Source organism: Polyodon spathula, chromosome 30 (assembly GCF_017654505.1).
Source record: "Polyodon spathula isolate WHYD16114869_AA chromosome 30, ASM1765450v1, whole genome shotgun sequence".
Classification (NCBI taxonomy): Eukaryota; Metazoa; Chordata; class Actinopteri; order Acipenseriformes; family Polyodontidae; genus Polyodon; species Polyodon spathula.
Window position 1 is genome coordinate 4,066,266 of NC_054563.1, and position 17,106 is coordinate 4,083,371.

The 17,106-nt window shown below is 36.9% G+C and overlaps 1 protein-coding gene across 1 annotated transcript; it reads left to right on the forward strand.

Annotated features, from left to right (window-relative positions):
• Positions 1–1,136: 1,136 nt before the first annotated feature.
• On the forward strand, positions 1,137–17,048 carry pcf11 (PCF11 cleavage and polyadenylation factor subunit). Its single transcript, XM_041233252.1, has 16 exons — positions 1,137–1,510; positions 4,814–4,939; positions 6,077–6,265; positions 6,538–6,726; positions 7,231–8,219; positions 8,731–8,920; positions 9,404–10,064; positions 10,164–11,869; positions 12,367–12,433; positions 12,562–12,663; positions 13,369–13,483; positions 13,742–13,925; positions 14,173–14,328; positions 15,008–15,100; positions 16,224–16,259; positions 16,386–17,048. The coding sequence occupies exons 1-16, from the start codon at positions 1,343–1,345 to the stop codon at positions 16,599–16,601; spliced, it is 5,187 nt and encodes a 1,728-aa protein (XP_041089186.1). The 5' UTR covers positions 1,137–1,342; the 3' UTR covers positions 16,602–17,048.
• The last annotated feature ends 58 nt before the right edge of the window (positions 17,049–17,106 follow it).

Genomic DNA, 17,106 nt, shown 5'->3' on the forward strand with positions numbered 1-17,106 from the left:
TATGGTTTGAGTCTGACACATTGTATTCGATGTCAATAAATGTCATGAACGGGTGATACAATAATAAATATTTATTTTGCGTGTTATTTTATTCGCCACGCGGTAGCCCGGTTTCTTCACTAGTGCCCAGAGAATGCAACTATGGGTGTTGTGTTACACAGTAAAGTTTATAGATAAGGGAGGTTGGGAAACTTAGAACGCTTTATATATTTAATATTTCGCACTGGTCATCATGATAGGGCCAGACTTTTGAGGATGTGAGTAATGTTGTCATTGACAGCAGTCGACTGGAAGCTGACCTGACCACTGCGTTAGCTTGTGTTTGGGGGTTTCAGAAGCCCGTTGTCTGCTGCCACGTGGTTTTCACCGGCCTGGGGAGAAGTAAACAGAAGCTGTGGCCTGTGTTATGAATTATAATAGCAACAGTTAAAACAAGAGGTTCGATGTGTAACATTATTATTTCATACTATTTGTAAAGTTGTCACGTTTCCTATACAAAAATGATTAACAACTCCAAGCAAAGGGCACATTACACGTCATCAAGCCAGGGGGCCAAAGCTCACAGGATAACTATTTAAAAAAAATAATTTCAAATGGGAATTTACAATATAGACTGCGCTAGTGTTATTGTGGAAGCAGTTGAAGAACTGTTCGAAAATGCTAATATTTAAGACAAATGTGTTTTCAATGATAGTTTAATAATAATAATAATAATAATAATAATAATAATAATACCGATGAAGGTAAATGTGCTATCCATATTTAAAAATGTTTTATTTTTGCATAACATACAAACAACACAACTGTAGAAAGTCCCCTAGACATGATCTGTGAAAAACAAATTAAGAGAGAGGAAGGGAGGGGTAAACCGTGCGTATGTACGACGGCTCTGCTTAGCCGCTGCAAGGCAATGCATGTGCCGCAGATGTACGCAGGCGGCGCGTCTACAGAAAGAGATCCAGGACGCGCCCTCTGTTTAACAGGGTGGAGCTGACGAAGCAATCCGTGCATTGCAGCGCCAATTAAAATCAACTAGAACGCATTTGAACGATTATTTACGAAAAAAACCTGCGTCACAATGCTCACTGGCACAAACTGACCAACCGGAGGTCGCCTACGTCATTCTGAATATAAATACCTTTGTATGACGCAACGGTTGGCTGAATCCCGGCGGCCATTTTGTTGCAAAATTGGGAAGCTGTTAGAGGAAGAAGAGAAAGCAGGGCCTGCTAAGCCTGTGAGGTGGATGAAAAAAGCAAATAATGTTTAAACGGACTGATTTGTTGATTTAACAGCATTCTAAGTAAAAATTAAAAATTGTGGGAGCGAAATACTACGAAGGATGTCGGACGACGCGGCGAGGGAAGATGCGTGTCAAGAGTACCAATCGTCTCTGGAAGATTTGACTTTCAACAGCAAACCACACATCAATATGCTGACCATTCTGGCGGAGGAGAACCTGAATTTCGCCAAGGATATCGTCGCAATTATTGAAGCACAAATCGCCAAGGTTTTTATGAAAATAGAATTTTATTTTGATTTATTTTAGTTTCTGAGTTTTGCTAGGTTAAGGGTAGCCTCGCTAGTCAGAACATGGCGACCTCATTGTACCGTTCGCCCTTCCTAGTTGTAGCACGTTATGTTATTTTATTTGTTTCAGTAAATTTCGCTTGGCTTGTCGGAAGTAAACGCAGACGCATTTTGTTTTCATTTTTAATCTTGCTACGTATGTTGAAATTTAATCGAATATATCAAGAAATCTAGTGTAAGAATTACGAAAAGCTTAACTTGTGTCGCAGTTAGTGTTTTCGGGAATTCGTACTCCTGATCTGGGTGTGGTTTAATTTATTTTAATTGACGTAGGTATAGATTATAAGCAAGTTTATACCCGAAAACGCAAACATGGCGACCATAAGCCACTAGTTTTGGTCGGTCATTTTATAAATAAGCTGACATCATTCTTCTCAGCACGTGGTTCAGTTCAGTTAGGATCTAGTTCATATTTGGCGTCTTAGGTTTTGTTTTCTTAGTTAAATTTAAACTACCTGCATTTTCAACCAGTTTCCATTTTACTTTCTAGTTTAGTGCTACAGGCTAACCTGACTCGCAAGCCTATAGTCCTCAGTACAGTTGTTTTGAGGCGTAATAGGAAAGTAATGATTCATGTGTTGGAAGTATAACAAAAAAAATCGCACTTAGTTATAGCTATTTACTAGGTTTGACGAAGACCTGGTTGAAAATGTGTGGGGGGTTTTTGTCCCATTTTTCTATCATCCAGTATAATCCATACTACCTGAACTAGCAAATATTCAGTTTAGTTGAATGGGTATTGCATAAGTCAAAATAGTGTATTGTAGTGGGTGAGCAGCAAGGAATATTTAACGTGTTCAGTTTATTGTCGAGTGATGATTACTCGCTTAAAAAAAAATTGACATGTGAATGAATGGTATTCTGAATGTGCCAATAAAAAATATGAAATGTGGTTTTGTCTTTTTTTTTATTTCCCTGTGCAATTTAAAGGCAGAGAAACACAAATCACTTTGAGACGTGCTGTAATTGTTGTGTTGGAATAGTGTTTGTGTTTAAGGTGTAACCAAGCATTGGGAGACTCGACTCTTAATCTTTCATTTTAATTGCCGAGATGGCGCAAATCTGAGCACCTCCTGTTATGGTCCTTATTCCTCAACTGTCTTACTGTGTTTTACAGTTAGCCGGTTATATTTGTTGATTGTCCAGTGTGAGTGACACACAAGTCTGTTAAACCTGAAAAATAATTTGTGACGCAGACTGCCAGCTGACACTGCGTCTTTTGTAATTTCGTGGATAATATATTTTTATTTATTCAGTTTACAAATGTATGTTGGAAAGACGTGACCTACAAATGAAATAACTGGGAACTTTAACTTCAACACCATAACCCATTTCCAGCTGTTGGTCAAGCCTTGCCAGATGTGTTTAAAACGGTATTTGGTGAAGGCAATATTGGGATTTATTTGGAGGAATCCGTATACTTTTAAGCTTAAAATGTCTCATTTTCGTTCACAAACAAAGTTGACTCTTGTAGAATATGGGAAAATGTTTATTTGCACAGGTAACTTCCCATACTTGACATTGTTGTGCAAAGAATATTTTCTTGTCCGTCAGGAATAGCATTGTGGAAAGGCCTTTTTTGATGTTTACTTAAAATCACTGTTATGTAAATTGTTATCCAGTTTCTGTTTTTTGGAGTACAACTTTTTATTACTTCTGAAACACACAGATGAAAGTACACATACCTAAAATGTATAGGAAATACATTTTAAACACCTTTTTATCCTGGCATTTCAGTCTTCTTAATTTGTATAGTACTTAATAGGCAGGTGTAGTCTGCATGACACAATCACAACTTTCAATATAGAGTACTGTGGGATTTCTTTTTTTTTGTGCTACATACTAAATTCACTAAAGACTGATTGTGGGCTCATACTTTTTTTAATATCTATTATATTTCAGTTGTAATACAACCATGTTCTCTTCCCACAGTATTTCCTACCATGCATATTCTCCAAGACAGAGTTCTTGTAACTTTTTTTTTTTTTTTTTTGCAAGGTGGGGAGGACTAGTCCACTTTAATATATATTAAAGCCATCTGGGTTTTTTTTTATGTGTAAACCCAATGCCAGTTTAACCTAAAGTTAGTTGTACATATGGTTTTAATACTACCCCACCTTTTTACATCAAACAGTATATTTGAACGTTATTTAAAAATATTTTGCTGGGTATCTTGCTTTCTAATCTCAAAATCCTAACCACCTAACACATCTAATATGTTGATAGCACCGATATATTTCTTCATGGTGTCTGTATATGAATTATAATTGTTTTTTACCATCATCTTGTTTGCATATTAGGGAATTTGTCTGAGGAGTGTGTTTTAACAAGTTTATACTTTTAGAATGTTACTTATTTAAAAAACAAAACAAACAAAAAAACAACTTAACAGCACAGCTTTACAAATCATACCAAAAATCAGCTTGGTATCACTTGTCTCAAACTTTTAAAATGTCTACGTGTGTTCAAACTGAAGAAAAGAAAAAAAAAAAATCCAGAATGGGCTCTTGTGAAGTTTTTAAACTCTTCAGAAAGTTGCAAAACCTATTCTCATCTGGCCCAGAATGGCTGGCTGTTCAAGACACCAAGATTAAGGAAAATAAGTTCCTTGCCAATGCCACTGGATTTTGATGCCAGTTGTGGAGTGACATCACAGGACAATGGAGAAGGGGGAGCCCCCCTTTTTTTTTTTTTTTTAAACTTCCTGTCCCATAACTGGTGACTTTTTTTTTTTTTAAATGTAGCAGCTTACAAAGTGTAAGCATAATTGATGGGTTGTATACAGAAATAGTGTCTTGCAGAGCAAAAACATGTGGTCTATAATCAAATGGAAATACTAAGAACACCACTGATTAATTTCTATAAAGGTAATGTGCTCAATATTTAGCACCTTTTAACACTTTTGCCATAGGTGCAATTTTGCAAAGATAATTGCTGTAGATTAGGTGACCAAGGTAAAAATGACTAATCTCAGTTTGGTTTTCCTGTGTGGGTTCATGCCAGGGTTGGTATTCTTGTCCTGCCACAGTATGTATAAAAACAATAGCATTTTAGCATTTAGTTTAGCTTCCTACACTGAAACAGAATTGTGTGTTACCTGTGTGCTGTTTCTTTCAGCATCTACAGGTTGAAATTGGATTTAAAAAGTGAGGTCTTCTCAGAGTGTTCATTATAAATGTTGTTTCCATGCTTTACTAAACCTTTGAGTTTTCTATTGCTTTAGGCACCTGCCACAGAGAAGCTTCCAGTTTTATACTTAGTGGACTCCATTGTGAAGAATGTTGGGAGAGACTATCTTGCAGCGTTCACAAAAAACCTAGTTACTACGTTTATATGCGTTTTTGAGAAGGTATATGCATTTTAAGACTAATGTGACTTGAAATGTTTGATGTTGGTGCTTTTGTTGTTCAAAGTAGATACAAGTATTATGAAACAAAACACCTGTTGCCAAATTCCATACAATCCCATGTTAAAATGTTTATATTGCTAATGTGCCCTTTTTACTACAGAAAGACTTGCTGCATTTAATGTGCATGTAAATATTTACATTTTGAAGAATGTTACACCGTTCTGGTTAAATATTTAGTAATGTGTGCACCCTCTAATTCTAGTAAAATATAAGACTTGTAAATTATTTTAGTTTTTTACTTTCTGTATTGGATTCATGATTTGTCATCTTTAATTTACAAATGTTGCTTTGTCTTTGTGGTAATAAAGATGTTTTAAGTTCAATATAAACATTTGTACATTGGCATTAGATTTGTTTTATTCAGAATCTTTCTAGAATGTTTCTTTTTTTGATTCCTAGAAAATGATCATGTCTATCATTGAATGTTTGTATTAAAGAAGTCTTGAGCGTTTGAGACAATTATTTAAACTCCTTGAATGTTTTTGCTGTTTTTCAAGCTTCTAACAGATCTGCTTTTTTTCTTGGTCCGTGATGTTATGATGGATTTTATTTCAATACATTAAATTTCCTGCAGTATTATACGCTCATAAGTTACATCTTATATTTAATGCCTACATCAACTAATTTTACTTGTCAAGAATAGCTTTGAGTTGTATCTCGCAGTAAATACGATTTACAAACACGTTCCCTTGAAGTGTATGTTAACTATACCAAAACATGATAAAGCTGGTATAGTGCTTGGATCACATCTCAAGATTTTTTTTATTTTATGGTATGTATTTGCATAACTAAAAAAAAATGGAAAGCTGTGGGCTCTTTATTTATTTGCCATTGCAGGCTATAATTACTGTGGATATTATACTGGGGTTAAATGCATTTTTGTATGGTTTTAAAGACTGATTAGCCAATTCAAGGACTACCTAAAGTAGCCTATGAAACAAGAAGTTAATGTTGTTGTAGTATTAAATAAACTTTGCTTTTTGTGTAACACTTTGTTTTTATATAAAGTGTAAATGTTTGCCACAAATTCTTTGCTGAAAAACTGCACACCAAGATGTAGTATTTTTTTCATTGTAGGTGGAGGAGAACACTAGAAAAAGTTTATTCAAATTGCGCTCCACTTGGGATGATATTTTCTCTTTGAAGAAACTTTATGCATTAGATGTCAGAGTGAACACCATAGATCCTGCTTGGCCCATCAAACCTTTACCCCCTAATGTGAATACGTCAAGTATTCATGTGAATCCAAAATTTTTAAACAAACCGGTAAGTAAAGAAATGCTAGTTTATATATGCAGTAACTACATACTTGTAAAATATTCATATTGAGTAATTGATTAATTTTACTACTGTTTTAAGTGTGACTTGCTAGCTGTGAAGTATTCTCGAAGTATCATCATTAAAAACAAATGGAAATACTAAACATTTTATGAACTCTTCGGCTGTGCAGATAATCTACTTGAAAAAAATGATGTGTTTGCGACACTGCAAAATATTGCTCGGTTTTACATAGGTATCACTTTTTTTTTCTTACGTAGACTGAGGAAATAGCCACCCCAAGAACAAGTGCACCACAAATTCCAGCAACAACAGTTGCATCTGAATCTCCAAAGGATGTGTCTCAGGAGCAGATAATAAGGCAACAGCTGCTAGCAAAGCAAAAACAGTTGATTGAGCTTCAACAGAAGAAATTAGAACTAGAGCTTGAACAAACTAAGGCTCAACTGGTGAGTGAAAATATTGTGAACTGTCCATCTAAATTCCCAGCTGTATAACTATTTTCATTTCATCTCTAAAGAAATACTCCCGGTAACAAAATACTAGTAATTCCACAACCAAAAGAGTGAACCTAAATTAAAATCTATTAAAACTGGTATTTTTCTTCAATTCTTATGACACATGGCTTGTAAATTCTTTACCTAGTTGCTGAGAGAAATGTGAACATATTTATTCATGGCATTTTTTTTTTTTTATTAACACATTTGGTGCTAGACGTTAAATATCTTCACTGCAGATTCCAGATCAATTTGCTGTCCACACAGTTTAACAGCTCTTAAAAGAAACATTAAGAATTCCGGGCTTGTGCTGCAACTAGTTGGGTTTGGGTCTCCGGGTTTAGGATTAATTGGACAATTGAAAAAAAGTATTTTGATAGGTATTGATCGTTTTGCTTGTTTGTGAAATATGAATCGCACTTCTGTTGAACTCAATTTGTTTCCTGTAATTTTAAGGCTGCTACTCAGTATGGATCTACCACCAAGTCCCACGTTATTGCTACAAGCCCAGCTATAACTGTAAGCAAATCAACACCACAGGCAACAGTGCAACCTGAAAATACATGGCCTGTTCGACAGCACCAAGATGCAAAAACATATACAAGAGATCCTCGGCTAAATAGATCAGGTCAGCAGCTGGGACAGGTGAAGGATTCGGTGGTGAAACGGGAAGGTCACAGTCAGGGGACTACATCGCATCAGCCTGACAAGGCGGCAAATGTGATGACTGAAAAAACAAGCAAACAGGAAAAATCTAAGTCAATAAAAAAAGACACTGCTGTTTCAGAAGAAAAGTCTAAGTCACCATCCCCATTGATGAAAGCTTTTCAAAGCAAGGGTAAAACGGTTGACTTGGAAAATGAGAAGTTACCGGAAATAAATAAGAGAGACCCAAGATTAAGGAAACATCTTCACGAAAAGGCTACTGATAAAGAAGAGGAAGTTAAAGAGAAGAAAAGGTGTTTAGACAAAGAGAGAGACGATCCTAAAAGCTCTGAACACAGATCTGCAAACACTCGAAATAAACTTAACGGGATGGCAACAAAACATGAAAGGAATGAAAATGCAGAAAAACAAGATTTAAAATCAAGTAGATCTAATGTAAAGAAAAGGTCCCGATCACCACCAGTATTGCATTCCCCAAAGAGAAAAGAAAGGCGTTCACCCAAAAGAAGAAGCAGCATTTCATCCTCTCCTCCCCCTAAAATTGGAAAAGCCAGACAAACTGGGGTTAAACATCCTCATGTGGAGGATTTTGGGCAGCATACAAATGTCAGGGAAGAAAGGAATCCTGTTAAAAAGAATAGTGTACAAGATCCCAGAAGACCAAAAAGAGCACAAGAGGAAAGGGCTCTAGAATCCAGGGATCTGCATCCTGCAAAGTTGCATCCTGAGCCAAAAGGGAATACAAAGCGATGGAAGAGTGGATGGGTGGAAAATAAAAAGTAAGAATGATTTGTTATACTGTCAGTATGAGAAGAGATATGTATGTATACATGTTTGTGTATGCATGAGAGTGAGAAATAAGTCATTTTCTACTTAACTCTCTTTTTAAAATACACTTAATTTAGAGGGCATTGATGGAGCGCTTTCATTTTTTATTTTATTTATTTATTTTAAAAATGTAATGTGGTCGCCTACTGTGGTAGTGCCCTGGAACGAAGTTTCCTGGTTGGTGATTTCTAATTTGTATTGTATTCGGTGCTCAAAACGATATCTTTATAATGCATAAAGGTCTTATTTTGCCATTCGTTCACTTAGTCAAATTCAAAAATTGAATTGTCAACTGTGTCATTTTGTGGCTATAATACTTGTAGGTTATTTTAAGAATATTAATGACTGGTCTCATAGACCCCACTTACTAATCGTGTACTATCTTAGTTGCGGTGTTCCAGAATTCGTGCAAATTTAGGTCAGGGAAACTAGCAGTAAGAATAAACTTTATTTTTTTATCAGTTCGAAACAGACAGATGATCATTTGGCACATGGAAAACCAGGTCCTCTGAGAAATAGAGGAAGCTCGTGGCCTAATAACCAAAGGATTCCTGCCCTTCATATGCCAAAGCAGCACCGGTTAAGTGTAGATGCCAATCTGCAAATTCCGGAAGAACTGAACTCTGCTAACAAAAGAGACCTTCTCAAAAAGGTATTGCTACTGCTTTTTGAACATCTTCTGGTGCATAATAGAAGTAATTCATATGTGGCAAATTGTAGATTGTGCAGTATTTAATCTGTCACTTCAACAGAATATATGTGAAATGGCTAGAATATTATAAATACAAAATTATCAAATGCTATTCTAATCCAGTAAACATCTAAACATAGACGTTTACATTTGCGTAACAGCAAATACATTTCTTGTTTGATTTCTGGCGGCTTTGGTTGATGACAGTTGCTTTACTGTGACCAGATAAGTAGCTTTTCTCATTTTAAAAATCCTATTTAAATTCTCATGCAGTAATTTAGAACCATGGCATTTGTTGTTAGTATTGCTAAAGAGTTAATATTTCATTCCCATACAAAACAGATGTTGGATTCTTACCAACTAGTGGAAACATTTAGGAATTGCCTGGTGAATGAGCTGGAAATTGTTATTAATTTATTTATAATGAACATAATTTCTCTTAAGGCCAACAAAAGACTTTCTGATGGAGAAATTAGCCAGGAGGAGTTTCTTGTCGTTGCTCACCAGATCAAACAACTGTTTCAATATCAAGAGGAAAAACAGAGATCAATATCTTGGGACAACACAACGGAAGAGACGCATTTTGCAACAAAAAAGAAGCCACTGTTGTCTACACCTCCTTTGCAACAGGGGGATATGTCAGATGCTGAAATATCTTATTTTGAGCATAAAGCAAAGTTGAGGAGAACACAGGTCCAGCATCTTCAGGATAGTGAATTAATGGATGTAACAGAGAGTCAGGATGACAATTACTCTAGTGATGACTTGCATTATGTAAAAGAAGGTGAACCAGGCAAAGGAACATTTGGAGCAAGGACTGGTGATCAGTTTAACAAAAGGGAACTGTTAAATGAAGGACCAAGACGACGTTCTCCTGTAATGGCCAGTAGACCTCCAGTAGATAGCAAAACTTTGTCACAAGACAATAAAAAGCTTGACAAGCATCCTCATTTAGTAGCAAAGAATTCTGAAGGCTTTATTAAAGGGGCATCTAGTAAACGGGGAGAAGTTCACAGGCAAAAAGGAAGACCTGTGTATGAATTCAAGAAGAGAGATAGTGATCCTCGGGGTAGTTCTGCTGAAAGGCAAAAGTTCAAAACCGAAGGCAAGTATTTTATTTAATTATTTTTAATTTCAGTATTGAGTATTAAGATTAATCTGTATCCTGTTAACTTTGTTTTACTGAATCTTAATTGTTTTATAGGTGGCAGACAAGAACATACTTTACCGTATAATGAAAGATTTCCCCATAAGAGGTCCGCCCATGAACCTCGTGAAAAATCTAAATATGCAGAAGCCCCTGGATCAAGAGTGGGAGGCACTGTGGGAAATAGGAGATTTGGGGGATCTGGTGAAGGATCAAAGTATGATGGGCCTGCAAGACAGTCCAATTCAAGGACTGATGAACCAAACACAAAACATGAAGGCTCTTCTAGCCAGCCTTGTCTACCCTTTGATGGATCAACAGATCATCCTGAAGGACCTGGGCAGTCATCTGTTTCAGTGTTTGATGCACCACCTAGTCCAAAAATTGAATGTCTTCAAACCAGCCAAAGATTTGATGGCACTACCAATTTTGATCATTCTCTTCCAATGTCTGAGGGTGATGGTCCTAGAAGCCAGCACGTTTCTTCCAGGCTTGATGCCACTGCTCCAAGTCAAGGCAGAATTGGCACACAGGGTCCACTAAGATGTGATCCCATAGGACAGACACCCCCACCAATGGCAGAAGTGCTCCCAGGACAGCAGGCTCCACCAAGATATGATGGACAGCCAGCTCCACAGAGATACGATGGACAACAAGTTCAACAACCATTGCTCAGATTTGATGAAGCACCAAGCCAGCGTGGTCAGCCGAGATTTGATGGGCCACATAGACGCCAAGGACAAGATAGATTTGATGGTTCGCCTGGGCCTGTAGTTCATCCAGGATTTAGTGGACCACTACAGGGGCAATCTGGTCCAGGCAGATTTGATGGGCCTACGGTACAACAAACTCAAATGAGATTTGATGGGCCACCAGGGCAGCAAGGTCCAGGGAGATTTGATCCACAGGGTAGGCAGGGTCCAGGGAGATTTGAGGGGCCCCCAGGACAGCAGGGTCCTGGTAGATTCGATGGTTCGTTAGGGCAGCAGGGTCCTGTAAGATTTGATGGGCCAACAGTGCAGCAAGGTTCTGGAAGATTTAATGGGCCAATGGGCCCTCAAGGACCAGTGAGATTTGATGGCCCACCAGGTCAGCAAGGTCCTGGAAGATTTGACGGACCAGTGGGTCAGCAAGGTTCGGGGAGGTTTGATGGGCCGATGGGTTCGCAAGGTCCAAGGAGATTTGATGGACCCCCAGGACAAGGTCCAATGAGGTTTGATGGGCCAGTTGGTCAGCAAGGTTCAGTGAGATTTGATGGGCCTTCAGGGCAGCTAGGTCCAGTGAGGTTTGATGGTTCTCCCATGCAGCAGGGAATGTCAAGATTTGAATGTCCAACTAGCCAACCAGGTCCTATAAGGTTCTGTGGGCCTCCTGGCCATCAAGGTCCACTAAGACCACCAGGCCCACAAGGTCTTCAAAGATTCGATGGACCCCAGGGACAAGGTCCACCAAGGGTTGATGAACATTCAACGCTCTGTTTTGATAATCAACAGCCACCTTCAAGTTTCAACATGCCTAATCTGAGATTCAGTGAACCTTCTCATGCATACAGTGGAGCACCTCAACCATTTCAAGGGCAACAAAACATGTCTCAGGTGTCCAATTTTAATGGGCCACCAGGGACTGGAGGATCAAATTTTTCTAATCCTTTTTGCAGACCAGTTGCTCCATTCTTTAATCCAGGTCCTCCCGTGCCCTCAATCGGAAACATGAATACAGTTACAACTTCTGTGCCAGTGGGGAATATTATACCACAGCAGCCTGTAAGTATTTGCTTTGCATGGTGTTAATTCTAATGCTTTAACAGCCCTGATGCTCCTCTTAAGAGGGGGGAAAAATGCATGTCGCTTTTGGGTCCTGTTAAACTCAAGTTCTGCTGGGTGCTAGGTAAAGGTAACGAGACACTACAGAATTAACAGAAGAGGTTGTTATTGTGATGTGAACAAAGTAGTGCACTGATGAGAGGTGTACATATTTCTATACAACGAGTCCATACACAAACAAGCATGTGTGTGGTCTGGCACCAGCAAGCTTGTAAAAAAACTGGCAGTGTGAAGAACTGTACAATTTTTAAAGAATGACTTTACCAGTTTGTTAATTTATTTATTTGTGTATTTATTTCCCTCAGGTTAGACAGCCTGTATGAGTAGTAGATATACCTGTCATTTTGATTTGCCTAAATTATAATCAAATGTACTTTGTCTGTAAACTATTTAAATACAGTTATATGCCAAATAATGAAACAACTTTTGTTTTCTAGCATGCTCCATTTAGCCAAGGACAGCCATTTATGGCATCTCAGAACCCTGTGCCTTTCGGTCAACCAGGTGTGTAAATGTATTTGATGCTTTCTCTCAAGTCCTGTCAAATTGTACCTTAAAATAGGTGCATCAAATTTACAAATTGGTCATTGCATTTTAAATATTTTAATATTTGTCTGGCCCTTTGTTAACAGCTCCTGAGAGTCATTTTGGACAAGTGGATGTCAATGACCTGTTATCAAAACTGCTTTCTACCGGAATAATAAAACCCACACAGACTGAAACGCCCCCAAATGGTAAGGTCACTTCTATATTTAAACATTTAAGAAAGGTTGTATGCTTGAGTCATTCCATGTCAAATCAGCCCAATTTGACCACCTCGGATTTACCCAAAGCTTTCCCAAAATGTTGAACTTCCATAATCGCAAAACAGTTTGACTTCACTTCAATTTATGGATTTGCAAACTTAGTGGTTGTTTCCCCCCAAGTTACTGCAATTTTGGTTAGTTTTTAGAGCTGGTTTTGAAAAGAACACAAGAAAATTCCACTCAGTACTTTCATTGGTTTACCACTGTGATATGATGTGACCTGGAATGCACTTTCAGCACTTCGAATCTCAAATTTATTTTTAGAAACAAACTTCGTTAGCAACAATGAGACTCTTTGACAATAGACAATCGAAAATGCAGCAACCCACTCACTTGGTGCAGGAAGCTTCCTCCCCACGGATAATTACATATTCTGCGCGTTTTGAAACGTGGCTAAAACTGACATGAATGATCAAAACATTTTACATTGATAAAGGTGAGTCATGAAAACATAGGCCTACAAGTGAAAAAAATATAGTGCTGTATATGAAATGGTCACGTTTATAAAGTAACGTGCTATCCACAGCTTAATGGGAGTTAACAATTGATGAAAATGAAGTCAGTATTTACTGCTTATTACCAAAGTTGATACATAAATCTTGACAACTCTTTTTTTTTTTCTTTTTTTTTTAGAGACTAATGTACCTTCTCAGACGCAGTCTGTGGCTGAGGAAGAGGATGATGAGGAACAAGACGAAGATCAGAATATCCCAGACCTCACCGGCTTTGTAATTGAAGACATGAAACAGTATGCACTAATAGTCTTCTATTCAAAAATTCACTACAATATATACAAATGTCGTATTAAGTGTTTTGTTTGACATTCAGGCTAAAGTTTACTTTAAATCGTCCTACTGTGGAGGGTGATGGGTTTTGGCTTGATATGGGCTATGGGAAGCTCTCAAGTCAAGCAAATCCAGCACTGTAGAGACGTGTACTTGTGTTTATGCAGTATTGTATACTGTAGGTAACTTCTAAAATAGTGTTTTTTCTATTTATTAAACAGGCGATATGACAGTGTTATCAATAAACTGTACACTGGAATTCAGTGTTATTCGTGTGGGGTGCGGTTCACAACTTCACAAACCGACATATATGCAGACCACTTGGACTGGCATTATCGGCAGAACCGATCAGAAAAAGATATTAGCAAGAAAGTTACACACAGAAGATGGTACTACAGCTTGACAGTAAGTATGAAATTGACATACAGGGATAAGTAATTTAAGAGTTCATGTTGGACCGCTTTAGTCGTTCGGCCATCAGTCACTTGTGCATTAGCCACTAGTGAAGTTGCACGTGTTTCTGAGATTTTTTTTTTTTTTTTAGTAAATATTACAAAACATGTATTTAAATTCAGTATAAATGATAAAATAATGTGTTTAGTCTGTGACGTTTAACATGACAACTAAAAATATATATACATTTGATCTACAGGACTGGATAGAATTTGAGGAAATAGCTGAGTTGGAAGAGCGTGCAAAGAGTCAGTTCTTTGAGAAAGTTCACGAGGAAGTGGTACAGAAAACCCAGGAAGCTGCTAAAGAAAAGGAATTCCAGAGTGTAACGGCAGCAGCAGATGTTGTCGATGAGGTAGGTTCAAAGGAACAGCTTCAACATTTACAACTGCATTCTGTGATTCTCTTGGTCAAATTCGATTCTTTACAAAGGTACCTGCAGCATCACGGACAGAAATATTGCTGGTTACGATCACTCTGTCCCGTACAAAAGGGGACGTTTTATGAGGTGTGTTTTTTGTTTTCTTGTATTTTGATAATTCACTGATGATGAAAATAGAATGTCTTTAAAATACAAAGACAAAAACAGAAATGTTGTGCAGGTAAGTGTATTTAAATCTTTTGGAACATTTGTTGTATAATAACTGTGCCATTAAATTAGCCATCATTTATCATGAAAAAAATGCAGCTCAGACCATTCCCTGTAAATTATGCCCCTGGGGATGCTTCGTTCATATACTCCCATTACTACCAGCTTTTATGTATTTGCACTTCAGTTGTATGTATTGTGCTAGTACATCAATGCCACAAACTATGTTTAAACTTTAAAAATGCTGTTTGTTAAAATCTGTATTTACAGACATTTGAACTAAACAATCACTTGCTTTGACAAGCCAGTAAACCCAAGGGCAGACTGTCTGTCTTTCCAACATGTGAATGAGAGGCAGGTTGAATAATTTTAATGCTCAGTTGCTTTGGTGTCCTGTTTGTTTTAATTTTTTTCACAATGTATGTTTTTATTTTATACTTTTCAGTCTTGTGAAATTTGCCAGGAACAGTTTGAGATGTACTGGGAAGAAGATGAGGAAGAATGGCACCTTAAAGATGCCATTCGTGTGGATGAAAAAGTATGTATAGTTCTGATAAAATACTCGTTAACTGTTTTTAGGACCAAGCATTTTTCAGTTTTTTGGCTGTAGTTGACACTCTCCCTAAAAATTCACTAGTCTTTTTTTACAGTAGCATTTTGGAAATGGTGTTTCTTTTCAGAACATAATTGTTTTTTTGTTTTGTTTTTTAAAGTATTTTTTATTATGCATTCTGCTTAGAGATACATGTATAAAAATGTGTTATTCTATGACCCGAGGGACCTTGCAATACTCCCTGAGTTTTCTGTTGAAAAATGACAGTGACAATACAAATTTATTCTCCAGGTCTTTAAAAGCAATAATGGGCACTACTTTCTTTTTTTTTTTCTCTCAAATACTTATTCGTTCCATTACCAGTAATAAAAAAGTTTGATACATTTAGTTCATGAAATAGCATCTGCTTATATCCCCTTGTTTCTTGATATTTATAATTGTTGTAAAAACATATAGTAAAACGCATGAGACAGAATAAATGTTCTAATATAATAACTCAAATACATCAGATTTACAGAATTCCCCTTGTTTTATTAGCTCTAAACTAGTTCCTGTGATGTTTTGTTTCTGCTTTTGTCTCTGCCGGGCTGCTGGAAACTGTTTCCACCCTATAGACACTAAATGCCCCTCTCAGTGACCACTTCAGTATGATCGTGTTAACACAATCCCAGTCCTTAAAGGCTTAAACTGCATAGAGAGTAACTGATCAGTATTTTTGTTTGTTGGTTTCTACCAGCAATCTACAGTATTTATTTGTGCAACAGTCATGTTATGGAAGAATTAAATCTTTCTGGGTTTCAGCGTGGTTTGTAAGTATGTTGTTTAACGTGCATTGCCTGTTAAGTTTGTAAATGCAGAGTTAAACCCATCAGTATCATGAAAAGGTTGATCCCCTTGACTTGCATCCAGTGTATGTGTGATTAAAAATGTATCTCACTAACATGCAGATTCCTCAATAAATCCACAGATTGTGAATATACATTCAAAATATTGTTTTTTGTAACTGGGCATAAACTTGAAGTTCTTAAGGGTGTTGTAATTGACAATATACAAAATGACATGAACTAAAAGTGTAAACTGACATTTCATGTATTTCTTTAATTTACAGACATATCACCCCTCCTGCTACGAAGATTACAAAAATGTAAGTGTCTGTTTCAGTTGTGTAGAATTTATTTGGTACGGCCTCAAACATATGCTGCTTTTGTGGAGTTTTGCTTTCTTTAAAGTTTAAAACTTGTGTGTGTAATTTTATTTAATTATTTTATAGACATCTTCATTTGTGGACTGCACTCCATCACCTAGTACAGCTCCGCTGGAAAATCCTTTAAATATCTCAGTCAAGCAAGAACAAGAACAGTCCCCGTGTTCCAGTGTTAAACAAGAAACAAGCGATGCCTCCAGCAGCTGCAAAGAAGAAACCGTTTCAGAGGAAACTAAAGTAAAAGTGGAGGCGGAAACACAAGAAGCCAGTGAAAATACTTAAAGAATGCTGCTATTTCCATTTTATGATCTGCTACAAGCAAGGATGCATATTACTGTATTTTCATTATGTAAAATAATATTTTTATATAAAGTCCTGAGGCAGGGTCCTCAGCTATACATATGTTAAATACATTTTTGTATTTTGAATTTTGAACTGCCTGCACAATTCAGGTGTCTTTGCTATGTGAAACGCTCTGAAAATGTACATTGAAGAAAAAAAAACTGTATGTATGAAATTTAATTTATAAATAAAGCTATTTTTGCTATACCTTATGTGTAATGGTGGTACACAAAATATACTACTAACTTGTGGAACTTTTGGATCTTTTTTTTTGTTTTGTTTTTATGTTCCTATAAGAAATGTAAGTTCTCTAAAATGAGTACATTTTTATATTGATTGGTTTATTTAGGTAAAGTAACATACTTGTGCAGGAAAGTAGGAACACAATTATTTCGGCGTACTGAAAAGGGTGGGCTCCCAATACACATTTTAAAATTTCTAATCA

Coding starts and splice junctions, on each gene's coding strand:
- pcf11 (XM_041233252.1), top strand. CDS start 1,343: ATGTCGGACGACGCGGCGAGGGAAGATGCGTGTCAAGAGTACCAATCG. Junction 10,065..10,163: donor GCAAAAGTTCAAAACCGAAG/GCAAGTATTTTA, acceptor ATTGTTTTATAG/GTGGCAGACAAGAACATACT. Junction 16,260..16,385: donor GCTACGAAGATTACAAAAAT/GTAAGTGTCTGT, acceptor ATTATTTTATAG/ACATCTTCATTTGTGGACTG.